At 38.9% G+C, this 25,734-nt stretch overlaps 1 protein-coding gene across 2 annotated transcripts in view; it reads left to right on the forward strand.

Moving 5' to 3' along the window:
• The first annotated feature begins 13,436 nt into the window (after window positions 1-13,436).
• The window catches only part of COL11A1 (collagen type XI alpha 1 chain), a 133,571-nt gene continuing 121,273 nt past the window's right edge, over window positions 13,437-25,734 (forward strand). For both annotated transcript variants that reach the window (XM_018081750.2, XM_018081751.2), the window contains exon 1: window positions 13,437-13,805. In XM_018081750.2, coding sequence (XP_017937239.1) covers window positions 13,691-13,805 — 115 coding nt within the window. In that variant the 5' untranslated portion in view covers window positions 13,437-13,690. The remainder of the gene's footprint in view (window positions 13,806-25,734) is intronic.

Below are 25,734 nucleotides of genomic sequence, written 5' to 3' on the forward strand. Positions count from 1 at the left end.
AGATGGTTCCAGCTTTGCTTCACAAGAATCAACATATCTCCTTTAGAAGAGACCTCTTTTATAATCCTTTGTGACAGGGCGGGAAGCAAGCCAGGGCTTTAAGGCAGAACTGTCTGCACCTTTCTTAGGATCAGCACTTCAAAAGTGGTTAAAGGTTTTTAATTCCTAAGCTAGGTTTTAGTAGAACTCAAACTGGAACAAGGTAGCTTTTCAAATAGACATAATGCAAATTTTTTGAAAAAGACAGGTTCAGATACAAAGTTTTGTAAACAATCTCTTCCCTACCCTTGCCGTCCATACATCCGAATCCTGTTCCCAGGTCCAGCAGTTTTCAATTCTTGGATTGCTACAAACAGCATTCCCTTCTAAAGCCTAAGGAGACTTTCCTTGTCTCTTGTCTCATGTAGCTATATAGGTGCTCCCTGCCTCTTATAAGTATTTCCCAGGTCCTCTGTAAACTCCCCAGCTGCTTGCTCTGAGCAGCAAAAGCTTTGCCAGGTGACCATGGCTAATAACACTCAGAAACTTTTTCCAAAGAAGCCCCAACACCCCTTTCCTTTGAAAAAGTTCACCTGGATGGAATAAATCCCTCATCAGGCCTATTTTCATCTTTTTATAAAGTGTAGTACACAATAAACTGTGATCAAACAAGTGACACAATACACCTTTCATCATACCCTGGATGGAATGTTGTGTCAGGGGAAGTTTAGGTTCGATATTAGAAAGAGGTTCTTTCCCCAGAGGGTGGTTGGGCACTGGAACAGGCTCCCCAGGGAAGTGGTCACAGCACCAAACCTGACAAAGTACATGAAGTGTTTGGATGATACTCTAGGGAACATGGTGTGACTCTTGGGGATGGTCCTGAGCAGGGCCAGGAGTTGGACTCGATGATCCTTGTGGGTCCACTCCAAATTGGCATGTTCTGTGGTTCTGCGATTCTGTGAATAAAGTGCTCAGTAGTTAATTTAAAAAATATCTTACTCCTAAATTTAACTTCCTTACTTTCACAGTACAGCAGGATGTTCTGTACCATTCAACCCTCTCTGGTCGTGTTTCCTGGCAGTACCAAAACAGCAGAGAATCCTTAGGAGTTCTTTAACATATCTTTAACATGTGCTTGATCAAGAAGAGCTCACTGACCTATTTTTTTCACTTAAAATGAGACTTTTTAATGTCATGCTCAGATATTTGTTGGATGTATATAAGAGCATATTTCTGTTGCAGGCAATGATGCTTTACCGGTGAGGGAACAGCAGGGTAGGGTTCGTTTTGTGAAACAAGTCATCTTTTCCCATTAAATGACCTTTACTGGTATTAATACAGTTTGCTGGTTTGTTTTGGTGATTTTTTTTAAACTCCCTAAGCACAGGTTTGACACAGACTATGGAAGGCTGGCACAGGCTTTAATTTTTATTAACTCTTTACATTTAATGACTTTTCCTTAAACAATTTATTAAAAATCTTGGATCTGAGTTATCTACCAAATCATGATCCTCAGAATACAGACTTTTAATCTAATTAAATAAAAGCAGCAAATTTTTAAGACATGAAGATGAACATATTTTCTAAAGTGAGAGGCCTAAGAAGTGGGAGAGGAAGCAAAGCACTGAACATCTATTTTTAAGGGGAATTTTTCAGAAACAAAATAATTCCTGCATTTCTTGTTGCTGTCTTCTGCATAGAAAGAAGCCACTGTTTTACAAGCCAGACCATTTTGCCTTTGGGGAGGGGAAGTCAGGAACAGGGAAACTCCCTGTTGAAGGGACAGCAGCAGCATTCCCATGCCTTTAGCCCATTCCTGTGGCTCCCACAGCTGGAAATTAAACAGAAAAAGTGGGTAATGCAAACTTGTGGTCAGGTTTCAAAGCTAGTAGATTGTACCAGCTTGACATGTTTGAAATCAAACTGTGCATTCTTTCATTCCATTTTTCTATTGTTTGATTGATGTAGGTGTTTGAAATTTTATGGATATCCACTGTGACAGTGTACTATTGCTCTCCCCACCACCATAACTTTTAAAACGTTTGTTTTCCTCTTTCTTAATGCAGTATAAGATTAAATTTCACAGTGTGACTAACAGTGTAAGGGTAAGAAATATAAAATGTATTAGCAGCTTTATTTTGTAGGATAATTTCATGGGTCCTTCTAAATTATTTTTTCTCAAAAACGGTAAGTCCAGTGAAACATATCATGCAGATATGCTATCACAAATACGTTCCCACACAAATAACAGGATGACAAGCTACCATCTCTCTCCCATTACTTTTTATAATAAAGAATAATAAAGCTCTGGAGATTTCTTGGGAATTTAAGACATATTCAAAGCTGATGATAACATGTAAATTCCTTACAGGCTAAGGTAAGCCATCGGGGATATGACGCATTGGACACAAAGTAGTTCTGATAAATCAACCCTGACAGAGACGAACACAGTGACAGACCCACAGGCAACTCTGAAGTCAGCAGCTCTACTGCTTGTGAAGGTTGCCACAAAGCATAACATGCCCAGGTATTTCCACCTGCCTGTTGATTATTCTCATTCCTGTCAAAATGCATCTTTCTTGCAACACTGTCATTCACAAAGCATTTACTTTAGGCTCCAAAGGCAAACAGGCCAAATTCAGAGCCTTAGCAATCTGACATGAGCCCACTGCAGTCAATAGCTACAGCTGCTTATATATTCATGAAGAAATTTGTCTCAATACCTTAAAATGTGGGAAATTCTGACCTATTCAATTAAGTGCAATTTAGCATGGGTTTGTATGAATTTAAGGGATTATTTAAAAAGACAAAACTGCAAGATTGGATCTTAGATACTATCTGGAATTGTTCTATTAGTTTTACCATCACTACTTCATCAATCTCTTCCCCTGGGCATAAGCAGCACAGGTATCACTGTAAGGTGGAGACTGAATGTCCATTTTCATTTAGTCATTTGCTTTCTGAAAGAGCAGGGCACTGGAAATAAGCCTTTCTCATTCCCTTCTTCCTATAAGTCTCCCCAGGTTTTTCAATACCATAATCATTTTGGGTCCAACAGAAAGTATATACAGTGAATTAATCATCCTTTTTCTTTTCCTTCATCCACTTCAACTTCCCTCCAACTCAAAAGGATAGTAACATCATTCCAGTCTATATTTGTCTTATCCACCATCCAGATGCCCAGGAAATATATATTGATTCTACTTTTCATATATAAAACCACTAGTTACATACACTGATTTTAGAAATGTCTAGCCACCTTGTAGTAGTTGGAACTAGTCCTGGGGAGAAGAAGATACATATAAAGATATACCCCAATGGGGTGCACAGATATAATTACATGCTTAAAAATTAAGCACCTGCCAAAATACTACAAGGATCATAATCATAGCTGGCTTGCAGAAGTGAGAATAAATAAAGGATAGAAACAGTATTTATGGTAAAGATAGGTTGGATGTTTTTATCTAGGGGAAACTAAAAGACAAGATTGCTATATATCATCTGGAATGAATTTTGAACCTTTTACATACCTAAAAATAAAAACAGATGTATAAAATCCTATTGGCATAATAAAGCCAAAGGTTATTGTTGGCAAATGTGATGATCCCTAAAGTCTATCTTTAGGAGGACTAAAGGATGGGATAGACTAGATAGGATTCTGAGCAATCTAGGGATTATATACACAAGGTATAATATACATATATGTTAATATTTAGAGTAAATTTTTTTCTCTACATTTCTCAGTCTTGCTCTAATATCTGATTATAATTTGGTAGAGCATTAAAAGACTAAACCATATAATAAATTTTGGAAAATTACTGCAGTCATCATCTGGAATCAATCTGAATACAATAAATTAATCCTTAGCATAAAATAAACATTGCCTGCTACACATCAGAATCTGAAAATATACACTGTAGATGCAATGATCATACCTGAACGTTGCTTTCTCCATACACTGAGAATCTGCACTAATACTGCACCTGTCACAGAAAGGTGATCTGTGGTTTCAGTGTCTGACAGCACTACAAACAAACAGGCATATAACCTTCGTTATTTTGCCCACTGTATGTCAGAAATTCTGCAACTCATTTTATAGTCATTCAACAGGACTACATTTTGGAATGTTCGGATTTTTTTCTGATCAATGTTTTGGTTTAGCAATCTAATGTCAAGGCACTATGTATAAATTCACCAAAATATTTTTCATGATACCTCTAGAACTTTCATATGTAAATAAGGAAATAATCTCATAATCTATGTGAAAATGACCAGACCAAATTTCATACTGAAATAGTTGAATTCCGGACTCGCTATCATGTACTGAAAATTGTTATCTAGTACACAATTTATTTATTTATTGCTATGATAGCTTAATAATCAGTAGTCTTTAATCTTGAGTTTTACATCACCTGACTTGTAAAATAAGAGAGTAGTGGAAGCAATGTAATGGAACTTTCATTTCTTTAACTAAGAATCCAAATGTGAACTTCCATATTCCTATCTTTTTATTGCCTATTTTATAGAATATAATATAAATAAATTATGATAGATTTTCATTCAGAGCTTTAAATTTTGTACTTTTTCATCTTCCTCAACTATCACTACACTAGTAGACCTCATTACTTTTTGCTTCAGTCCAGACTGGCTACAAATGAATCTAATTATTTTATAGTTTGGGCAGTGTGCCTGGCAGACAGCAGGGCTTGGACACCCACTGCTGCTTTGAAGATACATGTTGAAAGAAAAACTTGACATTTTTCTGATAAAGTTAATAATTTTCATGGTATTGACTAGAAAATAATCACTTCCTGGAAAAAGATCAAAATATGGGCAGTTGAGATTATTACTGACTGCAACAGAAATACTGAAGCATTGGGAGCATCTGTTAGATATGCTTTTTAAAGTGTTAAGGGGAGATGAAAAACACTAAAAGTGAACCAAGTAGAAATCAACATACTGATCATTTAGTCTAACACATATTATAGAGAAAAAAGGTGTATCACAGTTTCAAGATAATATAGATAGAAAAAAGTGTATGCAAAGATATTCTGTTCATCCTGCATTTACTGATTGTTTTGTGTCTCACAAAGTTGTTATATTCTTCTCTGTGTGTCCTAATATCAGATGCAAATATTCTCATTTTTTTTACATTAAACAATGATTAAAATAATATTTTCTTGACTTGCCTTTTTAACATCCATACAAATTCACAACCTGTAAACACACTCTCTTTGAGAGAGGAACTGTGTGCTCTGCAGAAATGTATGCCCATGGACAGGAAGCTTAAGGCAATCTGGCAGTTTTCGTGCAATCCTTGTTTCATTATCCCCTGTCACATGAACTACTCGATGCCTTCGGGAGCTGCTGTTAACACACCCAGCCCACTGACCTCCTGGGACTGGTCCCCAAGACTCTGTTAAGGCCTGTGTACTGGAGGCTGCCTCACATTTCAAAAGGGCATGATCAGCCCTAAACGGAGTTTTCAAATCTTAAAAAATTAAAAGGCACCAAATCAAATTAAAAGCTTTGCCATGCCTAAATTTTAAAGCTACTACACATAACTCAACCACTTTCCTCAAAGGGGTTTCTCTCTCTTCTGGGATAAAAACAGAATTTGGTCTAGGGAAGAATTACTGCATGACATGCTAATGCATGTGATTCAGTTTTCATCAGCTAGGACTACTAAAATGGCCATTATTTTATGAACTGATGTGGATAATGAGAAATATCTGAAGTCTGCCAGCACTCTCATATGCCAAGGCAGTTGTCATTTGGCAACCTCTGCTTTGAGAGGATGTGTTACTTTGGAGGAATATGAGTTAAATATAATGGGACAAATATTTATATTAATGTATTTTTTTCCTTTTATTATTATTATTTTTTAGATGCACTTTATGTTTTGGTCCTCATTTTCTCAAACTTGGGCAAGTAAGACGGACCCTCTTGAGGCACAAGATCTCCCTGAAGTGTTACCCTTTGTTTTCTCTGTGTTCTTTGTTACTGATCAGGATAAACTTTTCTTCTACTTCAAAGTACTTTGACAAGTGATTCAGTTGCAAGGTGTCTATGCATAGGAATAGGAAGTACAGGACTGTCATGACTGGGCATAAATTCATTTGCTATCAGCTATTCACCTTCTTAGTTCTCTCCCTGTCTTAATTTCCTCCAGTTAAAAGGAACTGTGAGGGTGGTAGCATTAGTATTGCCAAAAACTAATAAACATGCTACAAGTGTGTGACACATGCAGACCATTAGTCTGTGCCTGCACTGCCTCCTTGTGTATTAGATAGGCCACCAGTACTCCCCCAACACAAAACAATACCACAAAATGATGCAGAACAGGCACTGTAAGAGGCTTTTTATGCTTAAACATCTGTGTTCTTAATTTGTCAAAAGTCATAGTTAAAAATGGACTGTAGTATGTAGATATTGGCCCACTGGTTCTAAACCAGCATTGATTGAAGCAGAACTGATCAGGGACACTGTCTGATAATAAGATAAACAGCGGCCAACAACAGTAACTGAGCCCATCTACACTGTTCCCTGCTAGTTCTCCCAGCCTACATATTTGTTTCAATTGGTCTCCAGTAAAAGAAAGTTTCAATTGGTCTCCAGTAAAAGAAAGTTTCGGATAAATCATAAAAAAAAATTAAATGTAGGAACCAAACAGACACCAGCAATTGAAGGTAAATATTTGAAAGTGTTGTGTTGCAAAACCGTGACAGACTGAAGTTTTAGCTGGCCATTGAAAAAATTCATAAATGGCAATCAAAATATAGATTTTTGACAGTTTTGGTGTGTAATGGTAATATCTAAAAACCAGACACTGAGAAACTAATCCCTACTTCAAATATATATATATATATATATAATTTTCAGTTGTCTTAAATGTGGCAAATTTTGGCACCCTTTTTATGTCATATTTTAGGAGATGTATCATGTGTCGAACTAATTGCTGTTTTTTTTCTTCTCTCTTGAAGTATAATTATGATTACAAGAAGTTATGATTACAACAAGTTATGATCCCAAAAAGAAATTCATGCAAATAAAAAGAATGGTAGGTTGCTGTATCAATTAGACTGTGAAGTGCTGTAACGTATCAGTAGGTGAACCTTGAAAGATTAGGGAGTTTGGCTGAAATAAGCCCCCAAAACTTGAGCTGAATGACCAAGCTGAGTTGGCAATGCTGCATGATACTTGATACTTCCTGCTGCTTGCTGAACAGGATGGAAATGTTGTGCTGTTTATATGCTATAAAAGGCAATTTCAGTAATATTTTTTCTCTCTTCTGAGGGAGGTGCAGGAAGACCAAACTATTCTACAAAACAGTCATGATTAAGATCCAACAAAGTCAGTTAGACCAGGAAATACGGTGATTGCTGCTTTTCTTCAATGAACTCCACAGGATAACAGAGTTTTAACATTCTCTTTTAACCTGAGGCCAAACACATAGCACATTCCTAGAAAAATTCCAGTCAGAATATCTTCCATTCACAAATGTGTGGTCCTACAGCTCCACAATCCACAGAGAAACTAATGTTCCAGTCATACCATGTGCTGTAGCTCTTCAAAGAGGTCACCTGTACCAGCATTGGAACAGTGCTTACTTTTGTATATATTAAGGCTATATAAAGCAAGGAAGGAGGAACTTCATAGAGAACTACAAATTTGTCAGACTACATCTATCAATGAAAAGAACAAAGTTAATGAAAAATGGTGCTCCTTAACTGTGCTAAGATTTTATGTAAATGAAGTTACTTTTCCTCTCATATAACAATATAGAAGCATGTTGATAATAAGGAGGGTTGGGGAATAGAAAAGACAATATAAGGCTTGTAGCAGTATCTGCCCAATTCTCAGCTCTGTAGCATCTGCAGAGTCCAATGCCAATTTGTAATTTATACCCAGGTTATACATTATAACCTGCTGCTATAATGTAAGACAGTATCAGTCTCTGGTTTTCATTTGTACTGTTTCTATGCTTACCTGCAAGGGACCCTGTACAACAGAACGTTACTTAGGGATGAAGATACATTATATTAAAAAACCTAACATCGAGTGTAACAAAAGTCTTGTTCAGTTCTAAAGAATGAATTCCAACAGTAAAACAAAATATAGACCCTTATATGGTATAAAATACTATTTTCTTTTGAGGAAGAAAACGACTAAAGGTTCCGGCTGCTAACTACATTAGCACAAAACGTGCTGACAAGATTTTTGCATTTATGTGAAATGAATTTAACTGTTGATGCTTTATTTTCCTAAGCCTTAAACCTCTGCCTAATAGTAGACTTCTCCCCAGCCTAGAAGACACTAAGTCATTGGTTTCTACCAGCTGGTATAAAGCACTGGCTTCCATCAGTGCCTACCTCCTTATCTCCTTGCTTCCCATAGGTTCAAAATGCAAGTGGAAATTGTGACAAGCATGCAAGTATCAGCATTAAAGTAATTTCTAATAGTAGTTTTATCTTTAGGAAGGGCACCAATTTCTACAGAAAATCACAACACAGTAAATCAGATTCTATTAATACCTCCCTTCTTAACACCACCTTTGGCAGTCTTGCAGATTACTCAGGGTTTAGGACAGTTACAATAGTGTCAAACCCTGACACTATTACTTGAACACTAACTATAACCTGAATTAACTACCATATAAGGAAGTAAACCCCATAGTTAAAGACAGTATTATTCAATGATTTCTACCAACATAATTAATTTGGGAGAACTTGTAGAAAGGTATAATGGCTCTTAGCTAAAACCTTTGGCCTAAGTCTGTCATCTCCTCTTCCTAAACATTCTACTAGTTCCTATCGCACTAATACAGCAAGGCACAGTTCTCTATTAAAAGAATTACTATTTCCAGGGTTCAGCAGGAACAATCTGGCTTCTTAAGACTTGAAAATCCTCAGCCCTACCCATGTGCCAAATCTCTCTTTTCTTATTTTTAACAATATCCCTTATTTCTGTTAACCAAGTTCTGTAAGAAGGATTATACTTATTTATTTACGAGGTATCATCCCTAAAGTAAAAAGCAACACAGGTTATTATCTTGCTTTGATCTTATCTTCAAGGAACATTGAAGATTAAATTTTCCAAATTTGTTCTTATCTTCATGATCCTGAAGAACAGGAGGCAACTTTGATGGTTGACATTTTTAACTCTCAGTGTTAACCATATTAACAAAAAACTGTATAAAAGCCCGCAGCAAGAGATGTATGAACTCCTACCACCTACAGCTCCCTTCCCAAAACAGGAGGCTGTTTCAAACAGCAGTCATGTCATTTAACCCTTTAAATCCCTAATGCTTACCTTAACACTAACTTTATTCCTTACACAGGCCTAGAAGTTTTAACCTCTCACACTGGTGTTTCTGGTAGCAATTCCTATTAGTGCACATTCAGTTTAAAAATTTAAGGATGTTTTCACCAGAAACTCTAGGAATTCAACCTTCAGTATAAGTACAGCAACAAATATGCATCCAATTTGTAGCCGCATCTCAGCCCTGCACAATGCAGCTGTCACTCCAGCTTTGCCTATTCTCAGTACACTCTCCACAGGGAAAAAAAGTTGGTAATGTTAATGTTCCTGTAGTCTTTTGCTACCTTAGCTAATGAGTACTGAACTACGCTGTTTCGTATTGAATTTCTTTTACTATCCTCTGCCCTCCCTAATTCCTGGGAATCTGAAAGAAAGAATCAATGGGTCATTCCCTAGCCCAAAGAGTTTGCTGAGGGACAGAGAAAGCCTTGGCTTCATCCTTCAAAACCTATGATAATGGAACTGGGAGAGTTCAGTGAAGCCTCAAGCTATGATTGGTATCAGCAAAAGGTATATTACCTTTCTAGAAGATGGAATCATGGGAAGTCATTATTTTGTCTATGTGCATGCATTCAAATATTTCTCTCCCTTTAAAATTACAGAAAGAAGCTGATTAGCATTTCACCTAGCAGAGATTATTCCACTAATCTCCATTGGTAAGATGTCTTTTTTTTTACGAGGGTTCACTTCCCCAAATTTCTTCCCAACATTAATCACATAACACAAAACTCTCAGAAAACATAGATCTGCACCAGAAAAGAGACTATGATGAAATATCTACCTACCTAAATCAAAAGAAATAAAGTAATAGAGAAGGCAGTGGGTGATGACTTAAGGCAGACATTTATTTTGCAATATTCACTTATGTGCTGTGAACAGAATTGGAAAGGGCATCAATGTCTGTGTGAAGCTAGAAACTAAAAGTCAAGATCCCTGAGATACATGGAAACCAACAATAAAAGCATATCCTTCCTTACAGTGCACTACTTATTCCCAATTAAATGACTCCTTTATATACAGAGAGAGGTCTCTTGTTTTTGGTGATGTCAAGGAATATGCTGGGAAAAACACAGTATGATTACAAGAGAGCCAAAGAAAACCGTATTTTCACTTATATTGCATTACAGTGCCTATAGTCTGAAGCATGTGAGAGTGCTGCTGCTGTGAGTTTCTTGTAACCTACAGTGGTCCAAGGAAACATATTCTCTTCTCCATAGTTCCTAACCCCTCCCCCTCTCTGCCCCAAAATACAACAATGACCCATCTGTGCACATACAAGAGAGCAATTCCTAATATTTAAACACGGGCTAATCTGCCAACGTTGATGTATCAGGGACAGAACATAATGAATGTCACAGTGCTTAGTCTTTCTTTTCACTAAAACTGTCTTGAAGAGTAATGAGGAACAAAAAGGTCGACAGAAAGAACAAACCACTGTGGATCACAGCTGATTCAAAAAATAACATTCTTTTCTGCTTTTCTTTGAAAAAAATTTCACATTTTAACCCTCTTTCAGATTCAACAAAGAACATATTTCTCCTGACATTACATCTAAGGGTTGAAAATTTCTAACAAAAATCTTTGAAGAATAATTTTATGGCACTCAAAGCTTATCCATGCTCTGAACCATTATCTATTCTTTGGCATATTTTCATGGCACCTAGGCTGCAATTACTTCACTCTAGAACATCATCATTGCAATTAAGAAGGTTAAAAGCAGTAACTAACAAAATAAGTTAAATGTAACTAATTTAATTGTAAATAAATAGTCCTTAAATACTGAATTTGACAGGCTGCAAGATGTGAATCTTCATCTAAATGGCATGTAACTTCTCTCTCGTAACTGTTGAATTTGATGGCAGTTTCTTAAACGTCTGTGTGGCTTGATATGCCAGCATGCAAAAATAACTGAGCTAGCTCTAAATTAACGTAGTCCCTGCACTAGAATTAATATAGAATTATACAGAATTGTATATTAATATAACATGTTATATTAACCTGGCTTAAAACTTTGCATTTTTTCTTATTTGTTCTTCTTCAGATTGATGTAGGACCACAAAAATCAGTGGGCATTCTTCCACTGACACTTTGGGAGATGAACCACGTACCCTAAACTTTAAATAATGGTAAAGGCACTGTGTAAAATTAGTATTCTCTACACTCTGAGAATACTTGTTCTTTTTCACCACTGTCTGAAATACTTCCATTTCTTCCCTTGGGCAGAGAGAGAGTTTTTCCTTTTTACTGGTATACAGTATAGCTGTACTCATTTAGGCCAACAGGAACGCTCAAAAAAAAAAAAAAGTCAGAGAAGCAATGTGTGATAAGAGAATGGAAGTAGCAAGAATGATGGTGACAGAAAAAGATGTGTTATTTACAAGCATGAAGAGGAAACTTGAAACTTTAGAGCATATGAGATTTTCCAGTGACAAAGTATTGAGTAAAAACAATTGCCATTGGGACTACCTACTGACATGGTAATGAAGGAGGCTGAAGCATCCAGTTAACTTGATCTGTTTTAGACAGAATCTAGTAAATGACGGAACAACACAGACTGGCAAAGAAACAGTAATGGTACTGACTTTTGGGGACCTGTACGTAGTTAAAGTTAACTGTAAAACCAGATGAAATATTCTATAAGCAGCTGGGGGTAGTCTCACAATTGCTGGGGAGATGCCTTAGTGAACAGGGTGCCGCTGGGCTAAATGGCTGATGATCTTAGAGGTCTTTTCCAACATTAATGATTCTATGAGTAAGTTTTTGTACAGAAAAGTGGGATGCATATGGCATTTTGGTGCTCCACAGCTGTACTGCAGGTAACTACCTGAGCTGCCTGAACAACCTTGTGTATCTCTTCACTCATGTGAATGGCACCCAACGCACAGCACTTAAGGGAGCTCAGATGTGATGGATCTCAGTCCCCTCAGTTGCAAATATAATGATTATTATACCCACTGTTTCAGAAAACCAAGGACAGAAAGAACTAGTTATATTACTACAGTGCAGCAAAAATAAGCTATTGTAGGAAAGGACAACAAATTTCTGAAGTATTCTTTGACATATAAAAGAACATGTATTTTGATAAGCCACAGGCTTATTAATTGCTGTAAGGCATAAAAGATCTCAGTGAAGGCAAATTTTAAAAAAATCTATATACGTTTCTACTAAAATGTGACCATGGTTTTCTCTCATTTTTCAGAGGAGCCACAGCAGAATCTGATCCCAACGGAGGATCTTGACTGGACATACCACCTACCTACGGGCCGATCCCCGTAACCGACTGCTGCACAGGTGGGGCAGGACAGGAGCGCGAACGGGAGGTTTCACGGGGAGGAGCCGTGACACCTGGCTGCCCGGGCTGCAGGGTGTGGTGAGGCGGGGATCGGGGCGCCTGTTTAGTGGCGGGCTTTTCCTTCACCATCCCGCTCATTTCTTTCTTACAGTGGCCTTGGAGCGAAGCTCCCGGAGGTTCCTCCAGGGTGTGTGAGAACAAACTGCGCCTCAGAGGGGTGTGAGAGGGAACGGGCCGCCGGGGCCGGACCTGGCCGCCGCACAACGCCACCGGGCTCATGTTTTCGTGGACCCTGAAAGGGCCACCCGGCAGAGGCTTCACCTAGCGCCCCGGCTCCCTCAACGCACGTTCCTCCCTCAACTTGCCCTGCCTCGCTCCCTCCCAGCCGCCGTCCCCCTCCCCTTGCTTCCCGGCGTCCCGCCAGTGTCGCCCCCGGCCCGTCTCTCCCTCTCCCCCTCCGCGGTCCCGCTCCGCGGGGCGCCGCGGCCGCCTCTGCGCATGCCCGGGCCAGAAGGGCCCGCGCATCGTGGGGCGGGGGGCGGCGGGGCGGCGGTTGCCCCAGGGCGCGGACACTTCCGGCGGTGCCCCAAGGACTCTCCCGCCCCCCCGGACCCCGCTCCCGAAGCGCCTCCGGCACGGCCGCTCTCCGGCCGCCCGCGGGCGGCCGCCGGTGCCCGCGGGAGCGGCGGTGTGCCGCACGCCGAGGCGGAGGGCGGTGCTGTGGGCGGGGCCGGGGGAGCCCCGCTATTGGCCTCCGCCCGCGGCTGCGTGTCAGTCGGGCTCCAGGGGTGGCCCTGGGAGCCGCTCGCCCAGCCCTCTGACGGGATGAAGCCTTTAGGGGGATGCGGCGCTCTTTGCATTTTGATTAAAGCCCCTCAGCTCCCCTCAGTCTGAAGGCAGGGCACCGGGGAGGACGGGTCGGAGGGGCCTGTGCGAGGCCGGGCGGAGCGTGAGCGGGGCGAGACAGAGAAAATCCCTCTCGGTTTATCACGTATGGCTCTATAGGAGAAATCATCTCTGGGAATATAGTGGAAAGGACGGAGCTGGTATAAACTGAAGGCGCCCGTGTTTAATTCACACTTGTGGGTGCCCAGCATGGAGATGCAGAGAAGGTCCACAAGGTGGAAAACGAGAAGGTGGCCCTGGGACTCGGCTGTAACCGTGCTCATCACCTTCGCTATCCTTCTCCGGACTGCAGAGGTCAGAGGAGGTAAGAAAGCAAAGGGGAGCCGGGGAGTCCAGTCGCCTCTCTCTCCTCCTCGGGGAGAGGACCCAGGGCACGGTTAAGGCCGCGTTTCAGAGGAAACCTGTCAGAGCGGCTCCCGGTGCTGGGGAGGCGAGAGCACACGAAGGCGCTTGGGGCCGGCGCGGGGACCCGCTGGGAGCCCCCGGCGGCGCGGTGGGGGTGCGTCCCTCCCAGGTGCCGCGGCGGGATGGCTCCCGTTCAGCCGCAGCCTTAAACTTTGGATGTGGTTTTAATGAGGTAAAGGGGATGCACATTGGCGGGGCGGGAAGATGAAAGAAGTAGTTGTTGAACAGAGCGACTTATCCTTTTCCAGCACTGGACTCTGTTTTGTGGAGTGTGCGTCCGATTTTCAGTGTTGTTGAACTGCTCAAGTTCACCAAGTTGTGACTGAAATGGAACGACAAGTATCTGCCTTCTCCTCAGAGGGGCGAGGAAAGGGAAAGTTGGGGGTGGGGGTGGAAGCTCTGTGCTCTGGCTTTCTCCATTCTCCGCTCTGTTTTTTTTCCTTTTGGAATGGTTTTCAGTGGGCAAAAAGTTTTCCAGGACGCAAGGGTGGGAGACGATATATTTGAAGGGGCCCTTTGCCAGCCGATGCGGAGGGCAGCCCCTGGGGTAGCGGCGCCCCGCAGGTGGAGATGCCCGGGGCAGCTCGGTGGGCTCAGCCTGACGGTCGCTGGGCTCCACACGGGCGGTGTCAGCGCCGGCGCGCCGTGCCCAGCCTGCTCCCCACTTTGCAGCCTCCCCGGGCTATCGAGTGGTCCCTTAGGTGTCCGTGGACCTGGTGGGCAGGGTGCGGCCCGCGGGGGACTTGTAGTGGGAACAAGAGCCAGGCAGCAGCGCAGCAGCCTCAGCAGAAAGGAGTCGCCGCCCCCTCCCCCGCACCACTCCTCGCGTCCTCCGCACTTCTCCCCTCCGCACCGCTCCCCGGCACGGCTCAGCCCCAGGCCCCCGGCCCATCTGGGCTTTCAGAGCTGTGCTCGCACGTTCGCGGAGCTGCAGCGTGTAGTCTCTGGTGGCGGGAGAGCTTTCCTCTCCTCCCGAGGGTGAAAACGCTGCTCCTTCCTCCCTCCCTCCCTCCCACCGGAGCCCGCAGTCGCATCTGAGGGCCAGTCTGGCTGGAATGGAGATTTTTATTTTGCTGTGGGGCTTAACTCTCTGGAATGAAAGGTTTATTTTTTACACATTTATTATTTTAACGAGGTACTTCTCGATCTGAATTCCTACTTTCCGAATCAACAGGCGTCCTAGAGGGAGCAGGGAAAGGTGACCAGTTTCCATTCAAGCCTTTATACCTGGGCACAACCTTGACGGTGTCAGATCAATCAGGGCTCCTGCCCCCTGCTGGCCCCGCTTCTGACAGGGACTGCAAGGGGTCAGATTTCATTCCTATTGCAATTCCACGGACTCGGTGGAATTACACCAAGAGTGAATTAACCTCGCAGAGCTTCAAGGATTCAGCTACTCGTTACTATGTCTGAACTAAATTTCTTCAAGAAGTGATACTGTCCTTAAAGGCACGATCGATTTCTTATGACACTTTTCATAGTAAAACTGACTAAATTAGGTAGGATTTATGTAGATTATGTTTACATAGTGGGTTGGATGCAAATGACAAGTTAAAAGAAAACCTAAATCCAAACAGCCCAGCAAAAATCAACAGAAATTATGCGGTACTTACTGAACTATATTCAGCAACATTAGGCAGACTAATTTGGTTTTGGTAACTTTATTAAAAACTTGTAAATCTTTTCTTCTAGTCTTCTGCATAAAGGACACTTCAGAAACTTAAAACTACAGGCTTCTTGTGTTTGTAGAAGCATTCTGAAAAGAACTTGGTTCTTGAACTTTTCTGAAATACAGTATGCTATTTGCTTAGAAACTACAGGGAACTGTGTGTTTAGGGCTTGATCTGTTATTGAAGTCAGTATGAGTTTTTCCATTGACTGCAGAGGGAGTAGAATTTGACCTAATTTCTCTAACAGAGTACAAGGGAGGTATTTCTGAATCATCTTTTATGCATTCTAATCTTATTTAAAGCAGTTAAAAGATAACATAGGACATAATGACTCATATTTGGAAATAGGAGAGGAAAAATAACAAGGAATAAAATCAAATAGCATACTACAGCAGGTAAACAATATGACTAAATGAAGATGCTGGATAAAATATGAATGCTGGGCAAAATACGAATTGCCCTTATAAACGCTTTAAAATCCTATATTCTTCAATTTTGTTTTCATAAACTACCTCTATGAAAAGAAAATTAGCTTTATATGAATACATCATGTAATCATATAGCAGTGACTTCTTTTTAAGACAACAAAAACCATTCCATGTAGACAAACCTGAACAAATTCCTAAAATTCATGACTTTTTCCAAGTTTCTTTATTTAACACACACACGCGCACACACACACTCACACAAAGAGGGAAGTATGAGGTGTCTTTCATAGAAGTAAGAAATGGTGTGTGAGGGTGTGTTTGGGCTTTTGAGTTATTTCTTCTTTAGACAGAAAAAGTTACAGAAGTGAGAATAAACTGAATGGGAAAAACAGTGACTCATATTTGGTCAGCTCAGTGCCCACCAGCTCTTAACCAGCTCTTTTTAGAAAATATTTTTGCTTTAAGACTTGGCTAAAGCAAACAAAATTCAGTATTTTAAAAGACATCCTTTGATTTCCTTTCCCCTTCCTTACCTTTAATACTAAATCTGTTGGTAATGTGTTTGGAATGAATAAACTCATTTAGTTGAAATGGCATGGCTTCAACACTATAAATTTTTTGTAAGAGCTTGACATCAATGCACTATTGTGATGCTGATTTAAATTTCATGGGCGAGAAATGAAAAATCAGTCTTTTTATTATTTATAAGCTTTTCCAAGCAAATGGAAATCCAGCTCTTAATCTGAGTAAAAAAAAAGATTTAAGAAACCTTACTGAAAATGAGGCTATGAAGATATATATGGAAAACACACTTTGGACCTTCTATGTAAGTGACAAGCAGATTTGTTTCTAATATAGGATAGATACTTCTTACTGTCCTCTTAGACAATACAAAGGTTCCTTGTGCTTCCCCCACCCAGGCTTGGAAACTAGTGGGCGTTCTAGGTGCAGAAGGAATGCAGAACTGGGCCAACTAGTGATGGCAAAAGGAGAGTCTTCTTTGTGGATGCTCACTTAACACTGTTGCTTATGTGTAATTGCTTAGTAAGTTACACTGTAATTGCTTAGTAAGGAAGATATGGATCTGTTTCTTGAATGTATCCAGCTGGTCTAAACCTGTACAAAATGAAGTTTTAAACTAGAAAAGTATACATTTCTTCTCAGAACTGTTAGTGATGTAAAGCACTTCTGATTTTAACTGATCAATTCACTTTGAAGATTGAAAAAGAACACAAACATTTAAATTATTCTTTTATTTCTTGGTGAAATTGTTTTGCGTGTTAGTTTGTGTGGGTTTGTAAGATTAATATTCACAAAGTCAGCAAAAATGAATAAATCAAAGAGTGACATCACTAGATGCAGCTAGTGGTCCTAGCTGAAGTTTTTTCCGAGTCCCAAGGATCAGCAGGTGAAATGGTCCAATCTCCCAGTTTGAGAGAGATGTGCACGTATACATCTGTTTTGATATATAATTTAGATTTCTTAATTGTTTATAAGGTAAAATAATTATTTCAACTGCAGCAGCAGACATCAAACAGTAAAATGACTGGTATGTGGTGTTAATTTTCTAGAGCGTGTGTCTTTGCATTTAATTTAGGAGCCTCCACAAGGATCCAAGAAAGGACTATTTGGGCTGCAGGAAATTATGTCTTTCTACTAGCTCTGCAGAAAAGAAGTTTCTCAACTTCATTTTTATGTATATCTTAACAAATGTAACTGTATAAAAGTGCATATAGAACACCCACAAATACTCGGTGGTTTTGGCTTGAAATAATCTGTCTCTGACACCTATACTTGGAATGACAGTAGGAAAAAAAATCTTTGATAGAAAACATTTCCTGGTGCTATCTTTTGTTCTGATTAGTAGAAAAAAAAAAAAACCACACCAAAACCAACCCACCCCCAGCCCCCTGTTGCTTGTAAATTTGGTGTCTGCAGCAGTTGTAAAATGTAGGAAAGAGGCTGTCATACTCATTTTTACAATTGTCATGCCTAAACTTACTTGATGTTCTCCAAGTAGAACCCTTAATACTAACATAGTTGCAGCACACTAAAGGAGCCATGACATTACTACTGACGTGAAGTTATACCTAAAACAGACTGGAGCAATTATGTCTTTTCCGGGTTTGTTTTGTACAGTGGCAAACAGTAGGGTTTCCATCTGCCAGCAAGATTAAGAAGTTGCTTTTCTTTTCTCTGTAGAGCACTCTGCTTCTTTTCAGAAGAAATCCTCCTAGCATTGGTTAATTTATCATTGTTCTGAATATTTGTTGATAATAGGGGGGAATAAATTAAGCAGAGCTTCGGAGAAATCTCTAATGTTCTAAGAATGTGAAGTCTCATGCAGTGATAAAGATTTGCCCTCTGAATGGACACAATAGAGAGCAGTGGCTTAAAAGGAATTAGGTTAACACACATGCCTGTTGCAAGGGCTTATAACTGTTCTACTCGGTATTAAATACCAAGTTTACAGACTGTAAATGTAAGGATTAATTGTTGACCCGGTTATTGCAATAGTAGTAGAATCTGGCAAAACTTAAATTCCTTTTAGCACATTAGCACACATAAGGGGTTGTAAAACCTTTGAATTTCAGGTCTGGGACTTCACTGTGTGTCAAAGTGTTAACGCACACAGTGTGTGAGACAGAAGGGATTTGGCAGAGCTCATATTATGGAAGTGAAGTGTTTTCTGCAAACCAAACTGAAAGATGTATTATAATAGATGATTTAAAAAAACAAAGATCACGATCCTGCTATATATAATGTCAGTGGCAGCTAAGCTTTGTCTGTAATACAAATTAACTTAGTTGTGAGTCAAATTATGGTCACATTGTGAAAGTATTGCTGTAGAATAAGTGTTACCTACTCTGTTGCTTAGCTGTGTACCTTACTCAAATTATCATAGTAATCAAGCATTCATAGTTTATAAAAAAAATAAGTTCAGGATTTTACAACCTTGCTGTCTGCTTAAGAGGAATTCCTGCTAATATTAGTAGAATAGAGAACTGAGTCTGATTTCCTTGCCTTGCTCTCATAAGAGAGAGAATACCTTTGACATCAGTGACAGTATGGTGGAAACTTTTAGTCGTATGAGTTGTTTCTCTATAAAATTAAATAGGATTATTTTAAATGGCACCATTTCTAAATCTCGTCCTTAGCTGTATTCTGTGCTTAAAGCTGAAAAACGTACAAAAGTTCCACATTTGAAAACTCCCATTTATTAGAAGTTACTTATGAAGTCTTATTTGGGTTATTTCTGAATAAATAGCTTGATAACAAAACTTTTAAGTGGGCTCAGTTTCTTTCATGTTTAATTGCTGAGGGAACACCTTGTCTGTTCTGTAGCAGGGACCATTTTTTAGACTGTCTTTTTTTTTTTTTTTGATAAGGCAATAGAAACTGGATACCTCAAGAATGTAATACTTGTTTTGCTGATTTTCACAGTTGAAAGTACCGTGTCTGCTGTCTGTACAGAAAGAACTTTTTGAATGTTTAGCAGAGACCTCAAAATAGTTAGGCACTTGGACTGCAGTCCTGATAGATTTTGCTGTGGTGCTAAATGATTGAACAGCTCCACAGAAATATGGAGACAGCTGTTAAAGTGTTGTAAACCCATGGATCAGTACAGGTCTGCACCAGATGATGAACTAGCCCAATCTTCTGGGGTAACAGGTGAAACCTTTTATGGAATCAGCATCAGGTCTTGAGTGCTTGATTGCAGTCAATGTTGCTGAACAAGTGATAAAAGTAAAACCTATCTAGCCTCAAAGAAGGTCTTGGGTAATAAAAAAGTCGCATTTTATGGTAAAATACATAAAACAAATATGATAAAAAGTCTCAAAATCTAGGTTGCACTCCAGAATTATGCAGTCTAACAAAACCTAGAAATATTCTTTTTTTTTGCTGAATATTTCCAGTACATAAATCAGCCTGCAAGCTAAAGTTGTTAAAGATCTGAGCCTGTAGCTGAATATAGACAAGTTTTCCACTGTTTTCAGAATGAGATTTGAGTGAGGGTTTTCGTGGTTTTTTGGTTTTTTAGAGGGGTTTGTTTTTGTTTAGTTGGTAGGTTGGTTGGGTGTTTTTTACTTTATGAGTGTTAGAGATTGGTCATTAAAAGGAGCTATAGTTAGTAGTTGGTGAGTATCAAAATTGCATCCCATATATACCTAAACTATACGCATAGTCTTTGAAATACTATAATGTATTCAGTAGATTTGGCAGCATAAGAAGTCAATGAAAAATTTCCAAATAACTGGTATGGAAACAGAAGTAGCCAATTCTGAACAATTTCACACAAGCTTCTGTTGGTGAAATAGTCAATCCTAGGCCATTGAAAGCATTCCTATATGCATCTGGATAATCGCTAGTTCTCATAATCATTAAATATGAAAGCACTGCAATAACACGTTCTTCTAACAATGTCACCAGTCAAGATCCCAATTACATAATTAATCTAAAAGCTAACATAGGAAAATTCTTAACAGGTAAAACAACCTTAAAGTATGTCTCTAGAAATATATATAAGGGCAACATACATTTGGTTTATCTCATAAATTTGTATTCAGTTTCCTTAAAAAAAGCCCAGCTTGATTTTCAGGAGCACTGTGTAATTACTTTAGGCAACTCAATTGGTTTCATTTTTGTACCTTGAAGATGCTCTGTAACTCACTTCTGCAGCCCATAAAACAGAGTTCATTTTATCCAGCTCTGTGAAGTCCTTTGGTTAACATCTATGAAAAGTGTTGGAACCTTCACAAAGGACACTGCAGAACCGATGCATTTGATGCTTCCTCCCAGAGCAGTCTTCTGTTACATGTCTGGGCTCTCAGTGGAGCTAGGATTCTCAGACTGCCAGGCCCAAAACCATGTGAGGAAGGGCAGCTCTACTCAGAGCTAGCCAGTAGGAAATGCTGAGGACAGAAGTGTCTGATCCTTTTCTAGTGCTTAGACACCTATGGCCAAACTGCAGGGAATCGTTGCTTGGGATACAGAGACTGGAGTCTGCAGTGGGAAGGTAATAGAGTCCTTTCTAAGAACTGGGAAGCTCAGTGAAGCGTTTGGGCATAACGTGCCTTTGAATTCCTGCTTTTGGATGTTTACTTCTGTATTAATGCTCACCAGATGAAGAACACAGTAAAATAATAAGTAGAGATAATAATAATTCTGTGTATTTGTGGTTTTAAAAGATATCCATCGTAAGTACCCACAACAAGTAAAAAGTCTAAGGGTAAAAACAGAAACAGAAATATTCTTACCACATTAGAAATAGCACAGATTTCTAGTAATAGATGGGCCTTGTCTTGTATCCTACAGGTCAACAAGCTAGCAGTTTAACAAATCTAGGTTCTAATGCTGCTGGTAAAGACCTCTTATATTCATTAAGCTTTGGACTATTTAATGAGTGTCAGAAACCTTCATCATAGCAGTGTTTATCCTTACCCAGCTTTAGAATACGTGGAAGGTCCTTAGAATGAGCACTTATAAAGATTCAAAATTTTAAGAAAAGTAAATAAACTAAATAACTGTAGGCTATTATGCCTCTAATGGATAGCATGGTTTCAAAAACCTGTAGAGCAGCCAGTACCTCCTATTTAAGTCCCTAAGTATATACCTAGAAATCTAACCATAGGTAGCCTATTTTGTAAGTCTTGTCTACAAATATAAGGAGTCCCTTCATTAATACTCAAGAAATATACACATTTTAGCCTACCTACCAGACTGTAACAGCTAGTACATTTTAAATGATCTGTTACAGTGACATAAAACTGGACTAAAACTTTGAAAAAACACTACATTTAGAACTGAAGATTAATGTTTCAATGTTCTTTAAGTTTTAGTTTTTGCAGTGGTTCCATTGGAACAGATTACTGGCAGAATGAAACCTATTTCCATGCAAAAATATGAAGTAAAATAATAGTAATTTAGAGACATTAGTCTTCCTAAATTTCTCAAATAATTCTTTTTATGGGGGCAAAGTAAGCTCTTTTCTACTCCAGGGCTGTATCTCACTAATAAGGAGTTATTGATTGTAACTCTTAAAGGTGCTTTGTGGAGTCATCACTGATAAATTTGCACTTTCACATCAATAAAGAAAAAGGCATTGCTGAAGAATTATGATAACTTGAAGTTACCTGTTTATTTTATTGCAAAAACACATAATAATGTTAATTGTAAAAATACTGTTTACTATATCAAAAAAATGGAAAGGCAAAGTTACTAGAGGTATTAACAGTATGGCAAACACTGAGTTGCGCCCTCCATTTGCTAAGTTATATCTGTAAAGTAAAGAATAGTGGCTCTTTTTTTTTCCCTTGAGTTTTGTTATTGTTTGCATTTAAAGTGTGTCCTCCAGCATGCAATCTAGTAGCATCTTGCAAATTATGTGGGTGAACACAGCCTTTAAATAAGGAAGGGTCATTGGTCCTGAGCTCCCTCACAAAATTAAGAGACTAAGACCCAGGAGCTACCAGACCAAAATCTAAATATAATGGGATTTTAATTTAATATAATGGGATTTTAATTTCTTTGCTTTACTAGGTATTTGAACAGAAATAAAAATATTTTAGTCTAAATGAGTCATCCCCTAAACAATTTCTTATGGGAATGAATTTTGTAGCCAGAAGTTGCCACTGCAGTCACTTTCCTGTCAATCCTGGAGAGTTCCACTTTGAGGCCTGACAATGAAGTCCTTCCTTCTGAAAATGCAGGTGGTTGTTTCCTGTATATACCCTATCTTCAATAACAGTCTTTCTTGAACTGTTTGGTCCTTAGGCACCAACACCTTTATCTGCAGCTAAAAAATGCTTTGCTGTTCAGTTTATAGCAAGGCAATAGGTGTCAAGCTTGGTACACCCTATCTGAAAAGGTTCTGTGCTCTATTCCCACTGCAACTTCTAAGTGTCTTACAGCACATTCAGTGTTAAATAGAAGAAAACTCAAGGTGTGACCTTTAGATAAGTCCATTCTGACTTCCATGGTTATCTTTTAAGGAATAATCGAACTCATTCAAAAGTTCTCAGTTCAATGAATAATATGTTTTCAATCTGCATGTATACCAAGTCTACTGAGGACCAGTGCATACATGTGGGATGAGATGATTCTAAATGTTTGACCCCTTCAGATCTGAGTAAGGCATGAGATACTGAGTGAGATCCACACCAGTGTGCAATTGCAGCCACTCGTGGAATTGACATATAAACTGCTTCTCAGTACAGCTTTACCTAGGTTAGAAACCTGTCTGGGAGCCAACGATGGGTCAAAAAAATTTCTGAAAAAGCACAAGTAGATAGTTAAGTTTTTCTTCTGAAAAAAAAGTTTCCAGTAATAGAATGTTCAGGTAGTTTTCTATGAATGAAACAAATATAACACAGAATTTGTCAATTTATTTGTGACTGCAGCAGACTTAAATTACTACATGGAAGCTGATATGTATGCTAAGAAACAGGAGCTCAAGTTTTTTGTATGCTTAAGTGTCAATTTATTGACATAGGTACATTAACTACTTAGAGTCATACAGGACAGAACATTCTACTTACATGAAACAATACAGCTCTATTTTCTATATGTGTTAATGACCTAACATTTACATACCTAGCATTGACAGTAATGTCACTCACTAACTTGATTTGAGTAAAACTTCTTAAAAAAACATGTTGTAAATCAAAATGTTTTCATAAATGAAAATTTATTAAAATAAAGATAATTAACTTTAAAATGTGATTGTAGCTAGAAAGATAGTATGTATAGATTTTAGTCTTTTATCTGAAGTTATTGTGGCTGGTATAATTCCAAAGATTACATTGCTGCCATTAGATGCACTGTTGATCCATCTTTTTTGGGTTCTGTACAGTTTACCTTTGCAGTGTCAGATGGGCTTTGTTACAATGCAGAAATTTAATGGTGGCCACTGAAGCAGAAACAAGGAATTTTATTAAGGTACGTTTTACTAAGGTACTAAGTTCACCATGATCTCAGTTACAGACAGGATACATATTTAATAAACTAAGATATTATTAAACACTGTTTATTTAATTACTCTCTACGTTTAAATAAATCCGGATGTAATGAACCCAACATGACCATTTCAATGCAAATTTTCTTGCATTTGTTGCAACTTGTCCCTGTCTTGTAAAGTGCATTCTTTTACCTAGGGTTATGGATCACCTGCAAGAAGCATTCCTGTAGAGAGATGGGGAATTGCTAAGCACTTTTACTGAAAACTGGGGTCATCCTTGAGACAAGGAGACTGGATGTCACCTGTTGCATAAGTCATCAGCACAGACTACGTGTCCAAAGGGCTTCAGTTTCTGCACTGTTGTACAGTTTCTCAGTCACTCCTTTCTCTGATATCATGACTTGTTATGGTACCTGGGAACCTCCACCATGGACAGTTTCCACCAAGAGAAAGGCAGAGCCATGTTATGTAATAGATTCCAGCTCAAATATCAAGAAATCTAAGTGAAGGAAGCAAGTCCTCTGGACTTGAATAATGTGTGTTATTTACATTTGTGACATTATAACATATCAGCAATGAATCTGCTGTTTTCATCAGATTCTGTTTAACTCCAGAAGATACAACATTGAGCGATGGTAGTAGTTGTTGGGTATAATGCAACAGAAAGGTATCATAATTTGATCCATATGTGTAGTATTAGTATTAATAAGAATGATATATCACAAGTTTTGTTTCAGTTTAGAGATTGTGAAGTGCAGTGAAAGCTGTGATGTTTTTAACTACATGATAATAATGTTCTTTTTCAGTCTTTAATAGCATTATATTTTTACAATATGTGGTTATTATTTCATTTAATAGTATGCATTGTCATAGCCTTTAGAACAAATGTATCATTGTACATAGAGAAAGTCTAGGCTTGAAAATGCTAACCAGAATTGGTAGTCAATTTTTACTTACCTTCCTCCTTTCCAAATAAACAGAAAACACATGAAATTTCCCTCATGTTGTTGACTTGTGATAATCTTTCCTGACCCAGCAGTATAAAAGTGTGATCTAGCATCCACTTAACTCCACTGAATTCTTTCTATTTCCAGCAGAGATATGCTGACAGAAGTTTGGGGTGTTTTTTACTTTCTTCTTTTTAATTTATGTGCTCTTACACATGTTTTAGTACCATTTAAAGTAGCTTAGAACATTTTATATTTCTGCCAACATCTTTTTTTTCCCCCTAAGTTTCCTATTTAGTTACAATAGAAGAAAGCTAAAGGGAAAGCAAAGGAAGATTGAATATGACTTTGAAGCTATATTTAATATGAAATGCTTTGGACCAAATATTCTTATCCATACCACTATAAATATGGAAGCTCGTTGAGTGAATGGATGTACTTCAGTAATACCACAGTATTTGGCTCTACAATTTTAAATATTGCAAGTTACAAGTTATTTTGGGTCTTAAGATATTATACCACTAATTTTTGTTCATGTGCTTTATCTTCTTTTTATTTGAAAACCAGGGACTTATGATGGAGCTAAATGATTAACTTTTTGGTATCTTGAAAGATACTGGAACACTCAGGTTCCCATCTCATGCAATTCTGTTTTCCAAAAAGGGATTTCTGAATACTGCACCTTTACCATACCAAAAATCCCATAATTTTTAAACACTTCTCCTCTGGCTACTACTCTGCAGTCTTTCAGTGGCAGTGAAAGTTGCACATGTCTTTCTGAACTCTTTTGACTCAAGGACATATGCTGTTGAACTTTGCACTATAA

Source organism: Manacus vitellinus, unplaced genomic scaffold, assembly GCF_001715985.3.
Source record: "Manacus vitellinus isolate BGI_N305 unplaced genomic scaffold, ASM171598v3 scaffold_56_pilon, whole genome shotgun sequence".
In the NCBI taxonomy this organism is placed as follows: domain Eukaryota; kingdom Metazoa; phylum Chordata; class Aves; order Passeriformes; family Pipridae; genus Manacus; species Manacus vitellinus.